Genomic DNA, 22,087 nt, shown 5'->3' with positions numbered 1-22,087 from the left:
CTTCCTATGTTTCTAATACTGGTATATAACTATTTGTTATAGAATCCAGCCCAACCCAGCCTATCTTCCCTTCCAGCAGCTGTTGCTGGGGTCCTCCTTGTGTTTCTGTTGAGACTGTGAGCTCCTTTGTGACAGTGAACCAAAGGGGCACCTTTTAGCGGGCGGGGAGGGGGCTGTCCCTATTCAGGCCAACTCCCCAGGAGCCATTGCTGGTGTCTACCATATCTTTTTAGGTTGTGAACTGTTTGGAACAGACTCATCTTAGACAATTTTCTGCTTTGAGAACTTTTTGTGGTTGTTGAAGAGCAGTATATACATATTAAAAATATCTCCAATACTGCTTTCCACAATAACATAAGCAGAGCCCTGCCGGATCAGGCTCAAGGCCCATCTAGTCCAGCAACCTGTTTCACACAGTGGCCCACCAGATGCCTCTGAGGAGCTCACAGGCAAGAGGTATGTGCATGCCCTCTCTCCTGCTGTTGCTCCCCTGCAACTGGTATTCAGAGGCATCCTGCCTTTGAGTCTGGAGGTGGCCTATAGCCCTCTGACTTGTAGCCATTGACAGACTTCTCCACCATAAATTTATCCAAACCCTTCTTAAAGCCATCTAGGTTGTTGGCTGTCACCACATATTGTGGCAGATAATTTCACAAGCTGATTATACATTGTGCAAAAAAGTACTTCCATTTGTTGGTCTTAAATTTCCTGGCAATTTCATGCGATGACCCCTGGTTCCATTGTTATGAATTTCTCTCTATCCACTTTCTCTATACCATGCATGATTTTATAGACCTCTATCATGTCTCCCCGTAGTCATCTTTTTTCTGAACTAAAAAGCCCCAGGTGTTGTAGTCTTGCTTCGCAGAGATGGTGATCTAGAGGCCCCTGATCATCTTGGTTGCCCTCTTCTGCACTTTCCCCAATTCTACAATGTCCTTATTTATTTAATACATTTCTATACTGCCCAAAATGCAAGTTCTCTGGGCAGTTTACAAAAGAATAAAAACAGCCAATAAAAGATTAAAACATTTCAACAATTAAAATTAAAACTTACAACTATTAAAACACAATTAAAACAGTAACTAATTAAAAGCCTGGGTGAACAAATGTGTCTTTATTTAGATGTGGTGATCAGAATTTTATGCAGTACTTCAAGTATGGCTGCACCACAGTTTTGTATAAGGGCATTATAATCTTAGCAGATTTATTTTCAATCCCCTTCCTAATGATCCCTAGCATGGAATTGGCCTTTTTCACAGCTGCCACACATTGAGTTGACACTTTCAATGAGCTGTCCACCATGACCTCAAGATCCCTCTCCCGGTCAATCACCAACAGCTCAGACTTCTTTTGACTCTTTGATCAGCTGGCACAGCCTTCTGGCTGCTCTTTATGTGGTTCTGCTCTGTCCCCTTCTGTTTTATCTGAATCCTTTGCACCCTCACACTTTAAAGGATGGCTTTTTTCGAACTGGATACTGCCCAGCTCCTGTCGACTATTCCCCAGGCGCCATTTTAAAAGCTGCTCTGCAACCTTTTTGACTTTAAGCGCCACCTGGTACCATCTTGGTTCAAGTGCAGCCCATCCCTTTTGTAGTTTTTGCTTGCCCCAAAATGTATCCCAGTGCCTAACAAATCTAAACCCTCCTCCCGGCACCAACATCTCATCCACACATTGAGACCCCTCAGCTCTTCCTGTCTCACTGAACCTGCATGTGGAACAGGTCATATTTTGGAGAATGCTACCTTGGGGGTCCTGGACTTCAATATGCTACCACACAGCCTAAATTGGGTTTCCAGACATAGAAACACAGGAAACTGTCTATCTAGCTCAGTATTGCCTTCACAGACTGGCAGCAGCTTTTCCAAGGTTGCAGGCAGGAATCTCTCTCAGCCCTATCTTGGAGAAACCAGGGAGGGAACTTGAAACCTTCTGCTCTTCCCAGAGCGGCTTCATCCCGAGGGGAATATCTTGCAGTGCTCACACATCAAGTCTCCCATTCAGATGCAACCAGGGCAGACCCTGCTTAGCTATGGGGACAAGTCATGCTTGCTACCACAAGACCAGCTCTCCTCTCAACTACATTTCCCATTGTTGGTGCCAATGTGCATAACAGCTGTCTTCTTCCCGGCACTGCCTAACAGCCTATCTAGATGCTGCATGATGTCCACAACCTTCGCACCAGGCAGGCAAGTCACTGTGCATTCAATACAAGGGTCACAAACCTATCTCTCTATACCTCTAATGACTAAATCTCTATACCTCTCTATACCTCTCATGACTAACCACTACAAGGAGGCCCCCTCCCTCCAGAGTATCCCCTGTGCAAGAAGAGATGGGCTTGTCATCCACAGGAGGAGTCCCTTCTAAAGGAGCATTTCCCTCTTCCTCAGACTGATGTCCTACTTGCCCGAGACCTTCATTGCCCCTGATAGCAGAGGAGCTATCAGCCTTGGAATGGGATGCCGCAACCACATCCCTGAAGGTCTCGTCTGCATGTCTCTCTGAGCTTCTCCAGATCCGCCACCTTGGTCTCAAGGGAATGAACTTCTGCCCATGGAGCAAATAGTCATCCATGTGACATTCTGTGCAATACACTTGGCAATGCCGCTTCTCCTGCTGGCTTTCTATCTTCATAACTGGTTTTATGAAGGGTTTTCAACACCTTCTGGTGTTATCCACAGTAACCTGTAGATTCATGGTGATTCTCAGGGACTCCAGGCCAACCCAGAAAGGTTGGCAAATTTAGACTCCGTGGGAAGAACCCCAGGAGTTAATGCCATTTGGGAGTTAAGAAACACCCTCCTGTTGAACCTGTAATCTGAGGTTGCCAGCTCTGACCGAAGTATTCCTGGAGATTCCTTCCCCTCCCACCAAAACACCAAACACACACACAGTTTTTCAAGGTATCAAGCCAGGTTTCACATCCTGGCAACCTTGCTATAACCATGTATAGTGCACATGGTTAACATAGTGCCTGAAAAGAAATAATCTACTGTGATGCGGGATGCCCTTTGCCTTCAACATTACCCTCGCTCAAGTAGAACATCCATCTGAGCAGTTGATATTGATTGCTCTAAATAAAAAAGCACCAATAAGGGAGGCAGCTGATAGTTCTAGAAGAAAACAGGGCATGCCCCCTCATTAAAGAAACCTCAAGATGATTAATTGTATGCCATTTAATGAGTTAAAAGTTAAATCTGCATACATTTGCACATAAATAAAAGCATTTCTGAAGGGGTGGGGACCATTTTCCCACCATGGATGCATTATAGTAAGTGATCAAATAGATTAATCTGCTAAATGTTGCAGTCTAAAAGGAAACATCTAAAGTATGCTAATACTGGTGCTATTACATGCGTGTTGGTTAGTTTATCATAAGCATTACATTCTACTAGGAACATAGGAAGTTGCCATATACTGAGTCAGACCATTGGTCCATCTAGCTCAGTATTGTCTTCACAGACTGGCAGCGGCTTCTCCAAGGTTGCAGGCAGGAGTCTCTCTCAGCCCCATCTTGGAGATTCCAGGGTGGGAACTTGGAGCCTAGATGCTCTTTCCAGAGCAGCTCCATCCCCGAAGGGGAATATCTTATGGTGCTCACACATCAAGTCTCTCATTCATATGCAACCAGGGCAAACCCTGGTTGCATATGACTAATTTGCCTATTCTGGAATCTTCTTCCACAAGAAGCTTGCCAAGCAGATCAATCAGGATGTCTCATTTGAAAGATTTCTGGACCTTTCTTTTCTCTCTTTACGGCATAGAAACCTCTGCAAATCTGTTTACATTTTCGGCACACAATTTGCCTTCTGTACACTAGGTGCTAAAACTGTTACGGTGAGTATGCAGTGTCACAGATTAGTTTTTGTGCTATAAATGGCACACACAGACTTCTTGTTAAAGCTTGGTGATCTTGAGCTGGTGCTAAAGGTATTGTCCTCCTATTACGTTGGAGTTTTGTCTAAGGTATATGGCTATTTGCAGTTATAAGAAATGTTTTCCTTTTCCCAAAGGACTTTGCATAACTGATCAGGCTCTCACATTCAGCCATGGAAGAAATGTATGTATGTCTATAGTTGGCAAGACCTCTTGCCAAATGTAAGTAAAACAGATATTAAACACACCCAAAACACTTTGTGCCAAAGTTTATTTTCCAAAACCGGTTTCATTAACAAAATGGAGGACTCAATGCAATAGTCTCACCCACCTCCCTGTTTTATATACTGTCAAGTTGTGAAGTGTCAGAATCATTCAATGTCAACATAGTAAATCCTGTGATTCAGCAAAATAAGGTGTGGAGTCGGGGGGGACAGAGACAGGAAAATATCATTTTTGAGGAGTTGGAAATATCCTGGCAAAATGAGTTATGTTCACATTCTGCAGCTTTTGAATGGGAAAAGCAGATAGGAATTAATTCAAAATGAGAATAGTCAGAGCTGGGCAAGAATACATTATTTTGAGACGACCAAATTTAAAAAACAAAACAAAAAAACCCACACTCCACTAAACTATATCTCAAATACAAAATAAAACTTTTTAACTGAGAAGCATTTCAAATACAAAATACAAAGACATGAGCAGAAATCATATTTCCAAAATAAAGTACTAAATACATTCAATCCTGCACCGCCCTCCCCAGTAACATTGGGATGCCATTTTAACTGTTGTTGGGTTAAGTTAAGAGTTTGACCCTTTAAATATGCCCTTATTCATTTTAGTTTTGTTCTTTTTAAAATTACCAGTTCCGAGGAATTTATATACCCTGATAAACGTAAATCTACAGAAACGTGGACATTACACTATTATAAAAATGTACCAAGATCTCAGATTTTGAGCCAATGAATACTAGCAGTGTATGAACAGAACCTTGCCACAGGTGAAGATGGCCATAAATATGTTGTATTGACTGAATGGTTGTCTCAGAAATAGCTTCCTCCAGTATTCAGTGGATGATGGCAGTGGTTATCACAGACTCCACTGCTTTGTTGAAGGAATAAATTGGGGACGATATCTTCTTGGCTGTGACCATACCATCATTTCAGCTAGGCAGACTGAATACTAATTGGTATAAGGGGGGTGCTCTCTTGACTAATGAGGGTATAGGGTTTGCCTAGCTTCCTCACGCTGGGAAAAAGTTGTGGGAGAAGAACTGATATGGTGGGCAGCTTCACACGATCTGCCACAAGTCCAGTTCCTGAGGAGCATCCACTCCCAGGGAGGAATGAGCTCACCAAAGTTCAATTCCCAAGCCAGACAGCCAACATTCACCCAACATTCTCTGCCCACCTTGAAATGTAGGTTACAAATGTCAAACGGATGTTGCCAGTCCAGCTCGTGAACCGGACTTGGGCCAATCCGCACGAGACGGCCACCGGGAACACAGTTCCTGGGAACTGGAGTTCTGATGGATCATTTGAAGCCACACAATATGCAAGAGAGTTTACTCACAAAACACAGCACCGTGTGCTTAATGAGCAAAGAGGCCTAAAGATCTATTTTAAAACTCCACTGGACCTATGGTGGCTTGTAGGCTTTGTTTCCATCATCAAGAAGGTTATTTCTTGCATTTCCATGGAATGGAATAGCATACACAGTGGGTGGGGGGTGGGGGGAAGGTAATTTCTCTACCAAAGCCCAATATATTTTCTATGCATTTCAGATACAATTCAAATTGTATCTGAAACAAATTTCAAATGTCTTTGCTCAATACTGCCCAGCTCTGAACAGGTACGCAAGAATCTTAAAAAGTCATTCTGAAAATAGCAAGCGCCTTTCAAATAAATATCCCTAGAACACACACAAATCTTTTACATGGGGGATGATACAGGAACAAGAAGATGAAATCACCTATTTAAAAAACCCTATTTAAAGAACCCCAAAACGTGCATTTTAGCACCATTTTGCCTCCTGGTGCCCTAAGCAAATTCTAGCCAACTGTTCTGAGAAGGAATACAGTTGCATCAAAAGCTTACCAATTTGGAAAATTCTAAAAAGGCATCAATTAAGGGGTATCGGGAGGATTGGTAGGAAGAGAAGAGAGACTGCATTCGTGATTACAATCTTTTTAAAAATGCATATAAGACAGCTATTAGGGTGTGAGGGATGTGTTACACAATACATACTTAAGCAGTACACGACGGTCAAAGAGTTAGATGACCTCTTCAGGGTCAAGAGCAACGTTTCTGTTTCTAAGTAATTTCCAGTTACTGTAGCAATAACATGTACAGTTTCCATTACTCAAAAATATAATCTTTGAAATGGAAATCAAGGACCAATACACAGTGCATTGCGATGTTGTCCTCAAAACACAAGTTTCTTAAGAAGAAAAAGAAAAAAAGGTTTTCCCTTTTATGTACAAATAAAGCACTGATCCACAGCGCAGTCTACTCTAAATTTGTAACCAACTTTTCACTACCACACACCAAAAAAAAAAAACCAACCCCGAGGACTGGATACACCCTGTCTTTCAATTTTATAAGTAGAAGAAAACATTTTACAAATTAAAAAGTATACTCGCCTGTTAAAAAGAAACTCTACACATTCTTACCATATGCAGAGAACTAAAACATCTCTATTTTAATTTTTTAAAAGTGAAATGTTGAAAAAGTAATTTACTTAGAAGAGATGTTTCAAATATGACATATTACTCATTAATTTCATCATCACACTAGATTTCAATTTTTAGGGTCAAACTAGATGTCAGCCATGTTTGTTGAGTCATGTATCATATATAAAGCAAGGTGGGGTCCAATTTTAGTATCAAAAAGGGCACACAGGTGAGGGGAACAGAACCCTTCCCCACTGTACCTCCTGAAACACCTTTCTTCCAAGCTAGGTCATTTTCAGTGTGGGAGCAGGGCCAGAACAAACAAATTTTGGGCAATAGACGTAAGGAGGTCTATTTTGGGCAATAGACGTAAGGAGGTAAGGCCAGGAACCATTTGACTCTCCTCATCCACACAACCCTTTTCAGGCAAGGTGAATACGTGAATGGGAAAGACACATGAGCAACCAACATGGCTGCCGCCGCCACCACCACATCCAGTTTGTTCCTTAAGAGAGCACTTGGGGAACAAGAGCGTCTCTCCCCTAAGTTGGAATCTCACAAGCCACTGATGCACATGCTGAAGTTATTGCCCCTTTCATCTTGTTTAAGAAAGCAATAAGGCATGCAAGTTATAATCGAACCATCTCTGCTTTATGGAGCATTCAGGCATTTCAGTAACTGGTTTTTTGGTTATAATTACTTTTAAATAAATAATCTCAAATTTCTACTTCTTAAGGGTGAATGTAGGAATTGGTGTGGACACAGACATCTCCTTATGCATTTGTGTGCTCTCCCTTCGCAAACATTATTTCTGAATATTTATGGAATCACGGCCCTGCTCTGCTAACCCAATTATGAAGAACTATTAAAAAACAGCAAAATTGGGTCTGCAACCCAACTAAACACATGCGTGCCCATTTAAGATGTAGACCCGCTGGAAACAACAGGTCTAAATCCATGCAAGTCTAGGTAATGCTGGCTCAATTTTTCTTTAAAATGGCAGCCAAAATGGTTTTTTTATGAAGGACAATGGGATGTCTTTATAATTCCAGCACTGGCCTTAGGCTCTATGGGCCAAGAAAAATCACATCACCCCACTGGCCAACAGCTCAGGATCATAAGTACATATCTGTAGTCAAATTGTTAATGGACAGAACGCTACATTAACAAAGCAAGAAAGTGAAGCATTGTACTCCTTCCAAGATGCTCCCAAGGATGGAGCCGACCAGAGTCAACACCTCTAAGAAGGCATGGGCAGGAAGGATGGGCAGCATCTCTCCACCCCCATGAACAAGGGCATAGTTTCAACTGTTAATATACAGCAAATAAGGGGGCAAAAGTCAAGTATGTATGATGTATACCTTATTGGCTCCCTCCACCCCTTTACCATTAGATACATATAATCTAACATCTCCAGACAGTTCAATTATAACACCACTAATATCACTGTAAACAACCTTTAGCCAACTGGAAGTTGAAAAATAGTACAGCCCACCTGTACTTTCATCGTTTCTGGCAAGAAAAAGACACGGGTCATTCCAGCCACAAGCCACTCCGAACGCACTTCCAATGGAAGTTAACAGTGGACTACCATCTACCTGCTAGGTCAACTCTAAACAGTGGCTTGCAATCTTTTAGCAAGGGACTGCCGGTGACACCCCCGTCTAAAGAGGCCAGGTAGGCCCAGCTCCAGCGATCAATGGGAGTGAGCAGGCTCACTACCCGGCTGATGCAACCCCTTCAGGAAACACAGGGTGTCAAGCGCTACCAGCCCCTGCAGGACGTTGCCCTGCCCTAACCTCATTTCCACAGGCGCTGTTCTCCTAAGAGCAAACCTGCTGGATCAGGCCCACGGCAGTACATCTAGTCCAGCATCCTGTTTCCCACAGTGGCCCACCAGATGCCTCTGAGAAGCCCACAGGCAAGAGGTCTGTGCATGCCCTCTCTCCTGCTACTAGGATTCCTCTTTTGTGCCTGCCCAAATGTGAGGTGAAAGGGTTGAGCCCAGTAGGCAGCAGAGTCCTGGTATCCAGTGCCTGGCTGTGATGCCGAGGACCCTCCCACTGCTTCCTAAACTAGCAAGATTGTTTAATGTCACTTAAATGTTTAGTCTTTGCCTCAGAAGTATCAAGGCTAATATTTACAGTGGATATATATACCTATTTAAAAAAGACCTTTGGAGCAGGTGCCACTGCTCCATTGAACAATCCCAGTATTATTTATTGCTTAGAAATCATTTTACGTTACGAAATCCAAATTCCTGGGTTATATGATGGATTGATAAACACAGAAGCCACAAATTTAGGATGGTTAAAAGGCAGAATGCAATGAGAAACACCAACAAGATCACACCAATCCAGCAGCTGTTCTCAAAATGCTCTCAACTGATTACTGGTTAAGAATAATATTATTAATAGGGTCCTTGGGACATCCTGATGACTATCTCAGGGGCTCTCAAACTTGGGTTCCCCCGATGACGTTGCACTACAATTCCTATAATCCCCTGTCAAAATGGCCCCAGCTACTGCGGCAGGGGATGATGGGAGTTGCAGTCCAAGATCATTTGACATCCTTTGCTCTGATCTCCTAATGCAAATTACTGAAAGGTGTGGAAAGCAGGGGGCACACCTTACCTGTGCGGCATGAAAGAGCCTACAGTTCACGATGGGAGCACAAGAGATTGCAAAAATCGCAGGCACTGAAAGATACAAACTCTCCAGAAGTGTGTGCATGACTAGTGAGAAGATAAGAATAAGCTAAAGAATGATGCTGAAACATGATCTGCCTTTATGGATTATATTACATATTAACAAGAGGAAAGGGTTTGGGGTTTATGCATTACTATGTTGCAGTGTTTTATGCTGCTTTAGGTCCAATTTTAAATCAAATCATATCACTGAAACATATATAATATTGATGAAGCATATAAAAATTTTTAAAAAATATTTCCAACCAAGGAGTCAAAGTTGCCCTTTCTCCAAAGTATCACGTTGCATGCAGTTCTCTGCTGTAAGATTGCAGCCAGTAGACAGAATAAATTAAAAGTAATTAGAAAATCTCTGGGGGTAAAAAAAAAAAAAATTGGGGGAAAAAAAAGCTTCTGCTTCTTTCACAGTCCCAAACTTTACAAGGGTCACACGCTCCGAGAACAAAGATTAGTTGCTATAAAATGCATGTCATTTAACACATGTACTGGTCTAAACTGGATTGAAGCAAGATTATATAATCCTCAATGAGGATTAGTTGAATTATCTCACTAGAATGTCCACTACAACAAAGCCCATAGGTCAACTGCTCCAGCGTCTATAGGGCCACAATAAATATTGGTTTTGAACAAACCTGGAGAATACATTAAAGCCAAAAAGCCCTTTAAAATTCTGCCACTTTCCACATTTAATTACTGTACATGCATCCAGTTTACGTCTTTGCCAGTACACGTCCAAAATTTTGGTCTAAAACATTTTCTTTCCCCTACTTGCAACATTTAAATCCATACAAAGTTAGTGGTTACAAATTCCAAACACATATGTAAAAAATGATTCTTTTTTTTAAAAAGTCATGTTTAGTTTGACAAAACAAGTATATTCTTTTTGAAGCAAGCATTTTCTTCTTTTTTTTTTTTTTGCATTCTTGGCACAAGATTAACAAACACAAAAGACACAGAGAAAAGAATGGTTTTCTAGAATTTGACACAGCCAGATCCACAAAAGTACTTTTTTTCCTCTGCTGTAAACCCCCCTTTTCCAAAGGGGTGGCAACTTGGCAAACACTCAGAAGATAGAGCTCAAAGTGCTGCATTTCGAAAGGTTTTTAGGACAAACAGGGGCAAACTTTATGAAAGAAAGCTTTGGCACCAATATTTGGCACCAATATTTAACCCCCACCCTTTTTTTTTTGCTTTTATTGCTACTGAAATGGGCTCAGTCCAAGAAAATTAGTATTACACTGAAATAATAAAGGGGGGAAATTGGTTTTTGTTTGACTCAGGACTGTTCTTCAGAAAAATGTTTAAAACTCTTCTATGTTCTTTCATTCTCCCCTCAAACATGCCCCGAACTCCAAATGTCAAATTAATGCTTTTGTTATTTGGGGTAGTTGAAAATCATGGACCATCAGGCTGCATTTTCACGCATCGTCTTCTCCTACACTCAATAAAATTCCATGTACCTTCAAGGAGAATAGTCTGAACTTTTCAATACAAAAGAAATTTGAGCTACATTTCTTAAAGCAGTACAATATTAGCATCTTGAATGTGTTAAAAAAGGGGGGGGGGGAGATTCCGTAGCACTGGAGAAGTCTTGTACTTAAAAGGTTTACAAATATTTACACCCCCCTCCCCCAAACTTCCTTTTTATGTAGTGACTGGACTCTTTTTTTTTTTTTTTTACCCCTTTCGCTCCTTCACCCATCAACAAGGACTACACACACACGCGTCATGTGTGCACAATGGATGGAGGAGTTCAGAGATACCTTTTCCAGTTCTTAAAGTGCAGCTCTGTAACTGGAGAATGGCTGAGAAAGAAAATGCTGGCACCTCGCCACAGGTTTCCCAGACTCACGGCTGCTGGGGTCTTGTTTCTGGGACATGAAGCCAACTCTGGTTAGAACCAGGAACACGGCTGCCTATGCCGAAGAGGCTGTTTAAGGAATTGCCACCCTCGCCACGCAGGGGGCCGCTGCCATACGCAAGACTCTGAACGTACTCGTTTCCCGCAGATTAGGGGCTCTGCCAAAGAAAGGCTCTACCACGGGGCAATGCCACACTCGGCTGTCATGTCCATCGACTCGTTCTCGGTTAAGAGCCTACGTTTAGTTGATTCACAGCATTTTAAAAAAACTCACAGTATGAAGTTTGTGAATTCGAAGAAGCTCGTCTCGCATGGGGGCGGGCAGGGATGCGGCATTATGGATAATGCAAGATCGATTCTCATCAGAGTACTTATTGTCATCAGGTACTTTTAAAAAAAAAAGAGTATCTGAAAGATTTATTGCTCAACTTCATTTCGAGTGGTGCCATGATTCCAACAGCCACAGAGAACAAGGAAAAAATAAATAGAAGTATTATGCCCTCCATTGGCTTACTAGAGGCTATCTGCTGGATGGAAATGCTGCAAAGGAATTCTAAGCAAGCTCTTTTCAATAAGGGAAAGTCGGGATTTTACACTTTGCTGACCTTCAGCTTTAGAATACTTCAGTTTTCCCCTGAAAACAGTCTCACCCAGACTAAAACCAAACATGATTTCATACCATAGTGACTGTTATAACAAAAATCTCTAAAGCACAGCAATTCAAAGTCATCTATATTGTACGGGGAGCAGGTATGTGCCCTGGTGAAGACCACAGTTCAAAGTTCCATCTTCTTTCTACCCATATTTGGTTGTCAACGTGTCTTGTTGCTTTGGCGGTGCTACATAAACTGTATCTGAAAGACAAGACATGAAAACTATTAATAGAGCAGACACAACTCCTCTGTGGCTGAAGACCCCTGCTGCCTGGGCAAAGAGGCATCTTTCAAAATGGTGGTTTTCTTCATATTTAGCAAGGGGAGAGCAACTGGCCCAATCCAGCCCCAGCACAGCATCCCTCCAGTGGCTGTTGCTGGTGTCTACCTTCTGCTGTTGCTTTCCTGCAACTGGACATGGAGGTAGCCTATAACCATCAGGACTAGCAGCCATTGATAGACCTGTCCTCCATGAATCCGCCTAGTCCCTGCTTAAAGCCATCCAAGCTGGCGGCCATCGCCACATCTTGTGGCAGGGAATTCTACAGATTAATTATGCCATCTTCTCCTTTCTATTGATTTTTCTACGTAAACTGCTTTGAGAAATTCTGTTGAACAGTGCAGAAATGTCACAATCATGGTAAGTAAGCTAAAACATGTCCTGCTCCTGGTAAGTAAGCACTGACCTGTGTTCCAGAGATCGGCGCAAAGGGATTTCTTGGCCTTAGGCTCGTCTGGGTATAAATCATAGGCTGAGGTGTCATAACAGGAGCAGCTCCAATCTGACTAGGTACCTAGAGAGAAAGTGGAATACAACAGAGACAGTGAGCGGCCGTCCCAGATTGAGCGGGATGGCCCCCGATGCAAAGGGGCATTTGCACCAAGCCAATATGTACCGCAGAGCTATCCTGTCAAAGTTCTCTCCCAGTAACTTCCTGCAATGAATTGCTAAAGCTCCCAGATTCGGCTTGGAGCGCTGCTCCAGTAAATCTCCTGATAAAGCCCTGCTGAGAGCAGGAGGAAACAGACTGCCAACTACCTAGATACCCGCTTACCTAGGATACCTGTTGAGTAACCGCGGATAACAGCAAGAATTGATCTTTTGGAGCAGTAGCAAGATTGAGTAAATGTAAGAACGGATCCTGTGACACTACAGGAAGCTCTTGATTTATTGTACACCCAAAAGGAACTACTGATCACCTTTTGACCCTTCAGCTACAACCTTGGGACTCTTTCATTGCCATTGTGTGTTTCTTTATTGTTAATACATCCATACAATTGTCCATTTTGTGAATTACCACAGATGTGGTAAGGAACTTGTTTGTATGGCATTTTTGGGATACAATGGTTTTCTGGTCATACGATATTGATTTATGGTGTGTAATTGTTCAACAGATTACTATACACAGTTTATATACTTATTCTTATGTATATGGTTTCTTTCTTTATGACCCGTGTGTCCTCCTTACCTTCCAGTAAATCTGGTGGCAACTGGCTGCTTGCAGCATTCCTGCTGCAAGCCTGGCCAGTTGGCTCCCTTCTATGGACGGTAGTCCAGAGATCAGGCAAACTCTATCTGGTAACAGCTCCCCAAGACTCAAACAGAAGATCTTCCTTAGTTCTGAAACTCAAGAGGCTTTTTAAGTGGGGATGTGGTGGGCCTCCTGGGAGCTTCCACAAGCCAGGAACCTGCTTGGCCACAGAGCGGTGGCTCCACCTGAGTGCGTTTTGCCACAGGGATGTTCATGCCCTTCTGTAAGACGGATGCTGGGTAGCAATACAGCCACTTATCGAGGCAAGTGCACAGGCAAAGCCTAGGTAATGCATTGCACTTGTGGATTTTTTATAGGACGTTCAACGGAGGACAAGTCCCACCTGGAAAACGTGTCTCTCTCAGGACAGAGGTACTGCTTTCTAATGGCTCTGACTGCATGGCATCGGCAGCCAAACAAACATGGCCGCAAGCATCAAAATCGGATTCGGTAACCCCATACAACTCGATGATTCGGAACGGGCAGAAGAATTATTTGTATCTGCCCCTGGAAAGAAATCTTGCTACGCAAATTTCCTGGGGAGGCTTTCTATGACACTCAAAAAGCTCCTGCTATTTAGAGACACCCAGCTTGCATCCATGACTGATGGTACCCCTAGCAAGACCTCATGGTGAATCTTAAAACTCCTCGGGGGTGGGGGCACTTTGGGGAGAAGACAGGCCTCAAGTGACTTGTCAGGAAAATGGAAGGGAAAATATGGAGCACACACAAATTAAAATTAAAATTAAGGTGTGGGAGCACCAGCAGAAGCAAGAAAAACTTGCTTCAGGGCCAAACCCAAGCCATGGGTCACCAGGCAGCCACCACAGCAAGCTGTCTTACACGGAGTCAGACCATTGGTCCATCTTACCTAATACTGTCTGAGTTGCCTAGTAAAGTCTACATTGACGCCCTCTCCTGGCCCTACCTGGAGATACTGCCAGGGAGTGGACCTGGGACCTTCTGCATGCAAAGCAGATGCTCCGCCACTGAGCTACAGCCCCACCCCCTAAGGGGAATGTCTGACAGAAGACAGTACTTACATGGAGTTACCCATCCAAATGCAAACCAAGCCAGAGCCTGCTTAGCAAAGGGGGAAATTCATGCTCGCTACCACAAGGAGAGCTATGGCTCTCCTCCCCTGACTCCTTATCACAAATCTAGGTTGTACTGTGATGCAACCAATAGATGTTGCTGTTCGATAGAGCCTCTATAGAAGAAGAGAGAAGAGCTGGTCTTATGGTAGCAAGCATGACCTGTCCCCTTAGCTAAGCAGGGTCTACCCTGGTTGAATATGAATGGGAGACTGATGTGTGAGCACTGTAAGAGATTACCCTTAAGGGATGGAGCCACTCTGGGAAGAGCAGAAGGTTCCAAGTTCCCTCCCTAGCAGCATCTCCAAGTTAGAGCTGAGAGATTCTTGCCTGCAACCCTGGATAAGCTGCTGCCAGTCTGGGTCGACAATACTGAGCTAGATGGACCTATGGTCTGACTCAGTATGCGGCAGCTTCCTATGTTCCTCTCCAAGCCAAGTTACATGAAATAAGGAACCTCTTGAAAGAAAAACAGCATCTCTCTACAATTAAGCACCCCAAATGATGAAGAGTCCACAGATGTAGAAGAGTGATGGTCCTACCATTCCATACACAGGCACTTGAGGTGTATTCACTGGGTAGGTCACTGGAGCAGATACCTTGAATGGTTGAAAAAAAGAAAGGTTGAGAGAACTGGCTATGGACTCTATTGAGAACACTGAATGAACTGTACAAAATGCATCTTATTTTGTGGAGTACTTAAAATAGATGCCAAGCTTAGAGGAAGATAACTTACATATGCAGCATAAGGTACTCCATTCTGGCATGGCAAAAGGAGCAAGGACAGAAAATTATTGGGAATGGCAGGATTCCAAAACTAAAACAACTTTAGCCAGATGAATTCAACTTTTCATGCTTATGAATGACAAGTTTCCCAGATGTGGGTCAGCTAAACAGAGCCTAAAAAGCCTGAGCAGAATTGATACAAATGTTCTCTTTAGTTCAATTCCTCCACTTCTTCCTTTCTGCTTCATCCCAGAGAAAACATGTTTGCCTATGTTGATGGTGGGCAATAAGTCTTACCCACCATCAACATAGTCAAACATGTTAACTAAAGATTAACACAACACAGCTCAACATCAGCTAAATTATTTGACTGTTCCCTGGGAGGAAGTTCTATCTTCCAGCAGAAAGGAAGAAATGGAGGAATTGAACTAAAGAGAATATTTGTATCAATTCTGCTCATGCTTTTAAGACACTTTTTAGCTCACCCACATCCGGGAAACTTGTCATTCATAAGCATGAATGACTAATGGCAAACATTGCAGCTGCAATCTTATTATGCACAAAGTCCCTTTCCTGATAACCCCTAGTATGGAGCTGGCCTTTTTCACTGCCACTACACACCAAGGAGTAGCCACAGTTCTCTCTTGCAGCAAACCAAAGAATATCAAAGTCTCCAAATTTTTACTGTAGCAGACGCTTTTATGGACTACAGTGCAAGAAGTGTTATCGACAGTTGGCAGGTACATACATACATACATATATATATATATATATACACATACATACACACACACAAATAATAATACACACACGCACAGAGGAAAAATGTAAACATCGGGGCTAAATGACATGAAATGCAAGATATCTACTTGGTGGCAATTCTGCATGAAACTTAAATCTATATACAGGTGAAACTCGGAAAATTAGAATATTGTGCAAAAGTCCATTAATTTCAGTAATGCAAATTAAAAGGTGAAACTGATATATGAGACAGACGCATTACATGCAAAGCGAGATAAGTCAAGCCTTAATTTGTTATAATTGTGATGATCATGGCATACAGCTCATGAAAACCCCAAATCCACAATCTCAGAAAATTAGAATATTACATGGAACCAAGAAGACAAGGATTGAAGAATAGAACAATATCGGACCTCTGAAAAGTATAAGCATGCATATGTATTCAGTACTTGGTTTGGGCCCCTTTTGCAGCAATTACTGCCTCAATGCGGCGTGGCATGGATGCTATCAGCCTGTGGCACTGATGAGGTATTATGGAAGACCAGGATGCTTCATTAGCGGCCTTCAGCAATTCTGCATTGTTTGGTCTCATGTCTCTCATCCTTCTCTTGGCAGTGCCCCATAGATTCTCTATGGGGTCAGGTCAGGCGAGTTTGCTGGCCAATCAAGCACAGTACACTGTATACTTTTCAGAGGTCTGATATTGTTCTATTCTTCAATCCTTGTCTTATTGGTTCCATGTAATATTCTAATTTTCTGGGATTGTGGATTTGGGGTTTTCATGAGCTGTACGCCATGATCATCACAACTATAACAAATTAAGGCTTGACTTATCTCGCTTTGCATGTAATGCGTCTGTCTCATATATCAGTTTCACCTTTTAATTTGCATTACTGAAATTAATGGACTTTTGCACGATATTCTAATTTTCCGAGTTTCACCTGTAAAAGCACAGATTCACAAACAGCAGTAATTGGCGATCACAGAAAATACAGCATTTTGTAACGAATTGATATATCAAAGCAGTAATATTACAGAGTTAAATACAATTTGGCAAAGCTAGGAGAATAATGTTATTCTGATTACTGCTGTGAGAAGCCAAAAATCCATGGAACTAGTGCAGATCCTTGCACAAACTGAAGCAGTTCTTTCATTCCCAGCCAATGTTTTTAAATTCTTAAATGCCTTGAAGTGGCTTAAGGATATATAGTGAATTACATCCCGTCGGCACTAAAGCAGGCACCCAGAATCTCAAGTCATCAATTTTTCATACAAGGCATACTGTGACCCGTGTGTGTGTGTGTGTCCTGTATTATGAGATCATAATTTCATGCCAAGACCCCAATTGTTAATTCTGTTCCACAATTGAAAAAATTACACGTATGCTGAAAAGGATTATGAAATCCAGTGAAAAGCACACACATGCACACAAGATTTCAAAGTTAAAATTTCAGAGTAAAGGTGTTACCATCTGTGGAGCAGAAGGAATAGGGACACGATTCCAAGTGGTTGAAGTGCTAGTTTTTGCTTGCCAATTGGTTCCACCAGTAAGTTTCTTCTCTGTAGGCTGATTCCACTGCATGTCAGACCTACAAATAAAATTGTGCCGCTGAGTAAGAATCGGCACTGGAGTACTGCATAATGTACAACAATTCCATTCGCTTCTTTCGGATCCTTCTTTCCCTCGGCTTTTGAATCAGGGTATATTTAGTGGGATCCCCAAACTGACACAGGACAGCACTGGAAAGCGAAGCAAGGAATTACCATGGGGTAGCTGTGGGCCCTTTCCATGGGCATTGGGGAAGTTGGAGACGTAGGGCCTGTCGGGTCTGGCAAACCTGCACAAGTAACACAACCTGGCCACGCTGATACACTAACCATGGGGTGGACACCAGAGACACTCATTACCCTAGGGCACACCCCAATTACACACTATGGCCAGGATTCAGAGCTGTGCCCGCTCAAACGGGAGCCCGACCCTTGTTCTTCTGGAGCAACAGCCCCCACTCCATGGCACACACAGGAGTCTGCGATAGAGCATGGAGAGAGGTGTACTGTTGAAAGAAAGGAGAAAAGGAAAGGGGGGGCGGAATGGGGAAAGAAAAAGAAAAAGGTCTCTCACTAGTCATGCCCATCCCTAACGAAGCTCTTTGGAATTTAGCATATATTATTTAGGAACAACATGAAACATTACAGAATTCCTTTTCAGGGGCAAAGGGGAAATGAAGCAAGGCAGGAGACATAAATGGACAAATGTCACTGGGCAACAGGGAGGTCTGGGGGCCATCAAGGTGCCCCCCATCTCCCCCAGGGCACCCCCTTGTCTCCCTCCCTCCCTTGTGCTTATCCCACACAAGTCACACCCCTTCCCCCCCTGTCATATATAAAAGGCCAACGCAGGGGCATGACCAGCGCTGAACATGAATGTGCAGTCCCTCGCTCACTCCAGCCACTGTTCCTTCTAAGGCGTGCGCACATGCTCACAAGTTTTCTGATGCCCGCTCAGTTAATTTCAGCTCCCGCTCAGACTGAATCAGGAAGGCCCCACTCCAGATGCATGTGTGCTCACAGTGCCTTGGTTTTGCCGCCCAGAACAAAACTCATTCTGCACAGAGATGGAAAGAAATTAGAGGGACCACTGTCCCCAGCCAGCACGCGCTTTGTTCACCAGCCGAGTGATGAGAAAAAGGAAGCCCCCAGCTGGCGAAGAAAGCGTTTTGCTGGCTGGAGAGGGAGAGAGGCTGCCCATCCCTGCCTAGTGCCGGCCACGCCCTGCATTGACTCCAGTGACTGTTGCTGGTGTCTATCTGATGTTTCTTTTTAGATGGTGAGCCCTTTGGGGACAGGGAGCCATCTTATTTGTTTGTTATTTCTCTGTGTAAACCGCCCTGAGCCATTTTTGGAAGGGCGGTATAAAAATCGAATGATGATGATGAAGAAGAAGAAGAAGTAGTAGTAGTAGTGTGCTGACATGGGGGAAGGAGTGTGACCAACCCAAGGTAGCGCACTCGCCACAGACTGTCCAGGGGCTGCCACCAACCTTGCTATGCGCCTGTTCTTTTCCCATTATAGCAGGACAACTAAATATGAGCCAAGGACACTTGTCATTTCACAACTTCAGAATTTTTGAGTCAACACATAACACACAAAACAAAACTCACTTTTTGGACGGTGTCCCTCCAAAGCCAAGATCTGCAACAAAACCACAAGCCAGAAGCTTTTAATTAGGAAGTGAGATCTGTATATATCATTAACTTCAGGAAATGCTTTTCGGAAAATAGAAGACGTGGCCCTTACTTCCGACTAGGTTAGCAAGTGAAGAATCAAGGTCATTGGCCAAAATCTTTCCACTTTGCTGACCAATTAAAGCTCCTCTTTGATTCTGTGCTGGTAATGTTGGCTGTAGCACATCATCTGTAAGAGTGAGGACTGAGTACAAAGAGAGAAAGGGAAGAACAGAAAATATTAAGAAAGTTATTGGTTCTCAATTATAATTTCTGTTGAAATATAAAAAGCAGAAAAAGACATCATCATGAAACAGACAAAGAGGTGCCTTTTAAAAGGAGCGGTCCTCTTAATGTTTTCAGGGGAAGAACAACGGTTCCTCCTGAACCCAGGACAGCGTGCCTGCCAGTGGCTGTGTCAGCCTTGGGTTTCTTTTTCGGTTGCGAGCTCTTTGGGACAGGGAACTATTTCCTCATTCTTTGCACTATGTAAACCGCTTTGAGGCCTTTGTTGTTGAAAAGCTGGTTAATAATTATAATGAGTAACAGAAAATGAAGCGTTGGCGATTACCTGAAAGATCATTTTCTTCAGAGGTACGGGTTGCATCCGCAGCTAGGATGGGTTGTCTCGACCTCCTGCTCCTAGACAGGGCCAATCAAGAACTTCGGCTCACAGCAGGAGGGAGGGGCAATCCCCTGATCTCCAGTTCATAGCCAGCTCTAGCACTGCTCCAGAGAAACCAAGTCAGAATTCAAGGTAAAAAGAGTAATAAACAGATAGCCAGGCAGAAAAAAACCAGCGAGAACAGCTGAAAAGAACTCGGCATGACCAACTCAACCCCTGCAAGGGGTACCAGCCACCCCAGAGAAAAACCAGCCCACAGATACATAGGAGACAGGTGGGAAGGTGGATAACAGGACAGCAGGTTAAACAGCCCAGACAAAAGACAAAGCGGGTGGGGGCGGATGCAACCCGTACCTCTGAAGAAAATGATCTTTCAGGTAAGCACCAACGCTTCATTTTCCTTCAGAGGAGGGTTGCATCCGCAGCTAGGATGGGACCTACCAAAGCCCCTGATATACCGGGTGGGAGCTTTGAGGTCTGGCTCAGGGAGAAACCACCTGCTGCAATACTCTTCTCCCAAAGGCCGCGTCCGCCAAGGTCCAATCGTGGATCTTATAATGCCTCACGAAGGTGGAAACAGAGGCCCAAGTGGCAGCGCGGCAAATGTCAACCAGGGGAGCCAAGGTAGCGAAGGCAGCTGTAGAGGCTGCGCTCCTGGTGGAATGCGCAGTAATCCCCTCTGGGACTGGAGTTGCTGAACTGGTATATGCCAATCTAATGCACTGGCAAATCCAGCGCGACAATGTAGTAGAAACCTGTTTTCTCAAGGAACCCTCCCGAAACGAAACAAAGAGGGAGTCCGAAACCCGAAAGGACTTGGTGCGCCGTAGGTAGATCCTCACTGCCCTGCGCACGTCCAGCTTATGCCACTCCCGCTCCTTGGGAGAGGAGGGGTTAGGACAGAAGGAGGGCAGCATGATCTCCTGAGCCCTGTGAAACACAGAGTTCACTTTAGGGATGAAGGAAGGATCTGTGTGGAGCAGCACATAATCCGGGTAAACGAGGCACAATTCCTTACGCGCAGACAGAGAACGAAGGTCCGAAACCCTCCTTGCAGAAGTCATGGCGACCAGAAATAAAACCTTAAGGGATAAAAGGCGTAAAGAAATTAACCTCAGAGGTTCGAATGGAGCCTTGGTAAGGGCTCTCAGGACCAGATTAAGGTCCCAGGTAGGGAACCTATGAACTGGGGGAGGATTAATAATCGCGCCCCCCTTGAGGAACCTTCGCACATGAGGATGCTGAGCCAGCGAAGAGCCCTTCAGAGGTGTCACAGAAGAAATGGCAAAGAGCTGACGACGCAGGGTATTAGGGCGGAGCCCTTTGTCCAGGCCTTGCTGGAGGAAGCGCAAAACCAGGCCTACAGAGGCGGATTTCGGTGATGCACCCTGAGCACTGCACCATCTTGAGAAGATCTTCCAGGTCAATTGATAGACTCTGACCGTGGAAGGCCTCCTGGATGCCAGGATCGTGGCCTGAACAGATTGAGGGTAACCACAGGCCACTAGCGCCTCCCGCTCAACCTCCAGGCGGATAGATTGAGCCAGGCCGGATCCGGATGAAACACTGGACCCTGACTGAGCAACTGGCAGTGCGACCCCAGCTGGAGAGGCAGTTGGATGGACATCTCCACCAGGTCCGAAAACCAGGGCCTGCGTGGCCAGTGAGGGGCCACCAGAATGACCTCCGCCTGCAGCATCCGGATCCTTTGAATTGTCTGCGGGAGGACTGCGAACGGTGGGAAGGCATAGATCAGCCCCTGAGGCCACCGGAAGGTCAGAGCGTCCACTCCCTCCGCTCCCGGAGATTGGTACCTGGACAGAAAACGAACCACTTTGGCATTTTCCGGCTTTGCGAACACGTCTATGTCTGGCTGACCGAAGCTTTGTACTATGTGCCTGAAGGTCAGAGGATCCAGAGACCACTCCGCCGGGTCTATCTGGAAGCGGCTTAGCCAATCCGCGAGCACGTTCAATGTTCCGCTGACGTGGTCCGCTCTCAGCGACAGGAGGTGTTGTTCCGCCCAGGTCAGGAGAAGGGAGGCTTCATTCATCAAAACCTTGGAATTTGACCTGCCCTGCCGAGCTACGTGTGCCTTGGCTGTGGCGTTGTCCGTGCGTATCAACACATGACGGCCCTGAACTACTGGAAGGAATTCCAGGAGGGACAGGCGGATCGCCCTCAACTCGAGCCAGTTGATGGAATGGGAGCGTTCGGTCTCGGACCAAAGTCCTTGCGCCACATGTTGCAGACAGTGACCGCCCCAACCCAGAAGGCTGGCATCCGAGGTCACCTGGATTCGTTCCAGTGGAAGGAAGTTGGTCCCCCTCGATAAGGCTGGGGACACCCACCACTGCAGGGATTGAACAAT

The 22,087-nt window shown here is 44.3% G+C and overlaps 1 protein-coding gene across 6 annotated transcripts in view; it reads right to left on the bottom strand.

The window, feature by feature from the left end:
- Positions 1 to 4,136: 4,136 nt before the first annotated feature.
- Positions 4,137 to 22,087, bottom strand: part of LOC128335366 (phosphatidylinositol-binding clathrin assembly protein-like) — a 55,181-nt gene continuing 37,230 nt past the window's right edge. For 2 of the 6 annotated variants that reach the window (XM_053273453.1, XM_053273457.1), the window contains 7 exons: positions 19,165 to 19,281; positions 19,029 to 19,059; positions 17,336 to 17,456; positions 15,137 to 15,160; positions 14,943 to 14,999; positions 12,461 to 12,568; positions 4,137 to 11,975 (listed from right to left, as the gene is read on the bottom strand). In XM_053273453.1, the coding sequence (XP_053129428.1) occupies positions 11,961 to 11,975; positions 12,461 to 12,568; positions 14,943 to 14,999; positions 15,137 to 15,160; positions 17,336 to 17,456; positions 19,029 to 19,059; positions 19,165 to 19,281 (473 nt within the window). In that variant the 3' untranslated portion in view covers positions 4,137 to 11,960. Of the gene's footprint in view, positions 11,976 to 12,460; positions 12,569 to 14,896; positions 15,000 to 15,136; positions 15,161 to 17,335; positions 17,457 to 19,028; positions 19,060 to 19,164; positions 19,282 to 22,087 lie in introns of those variants that run through there. The other 4 variants (XM_053273454.1, XM_053273458.1, XM_053273455.1 and 1 more) reach the window with 3 other exon arrangements.

Source organism: Hemicordylus capensis, chromosome 11 (assembly GCF_027244095.1).
Source record: "Hemicordylus capensis ecotype Gifberg chromosome 11, rHemCap1.1.pri, whole genome shotgun sequence".
In the NCBI taxonomy this organism is placed as follows: Eukaryota; Metazoa; Chordata; class Lepidosauria; order Squamata; family Cordylidae; genus Hemicordylus; species Hemicordylus capensis.
The sequence above is the reverse complement of the archived record's forward strand: the minus strand, read 5'-3'. Positions and strand labels throughout refer to the sequence as shown.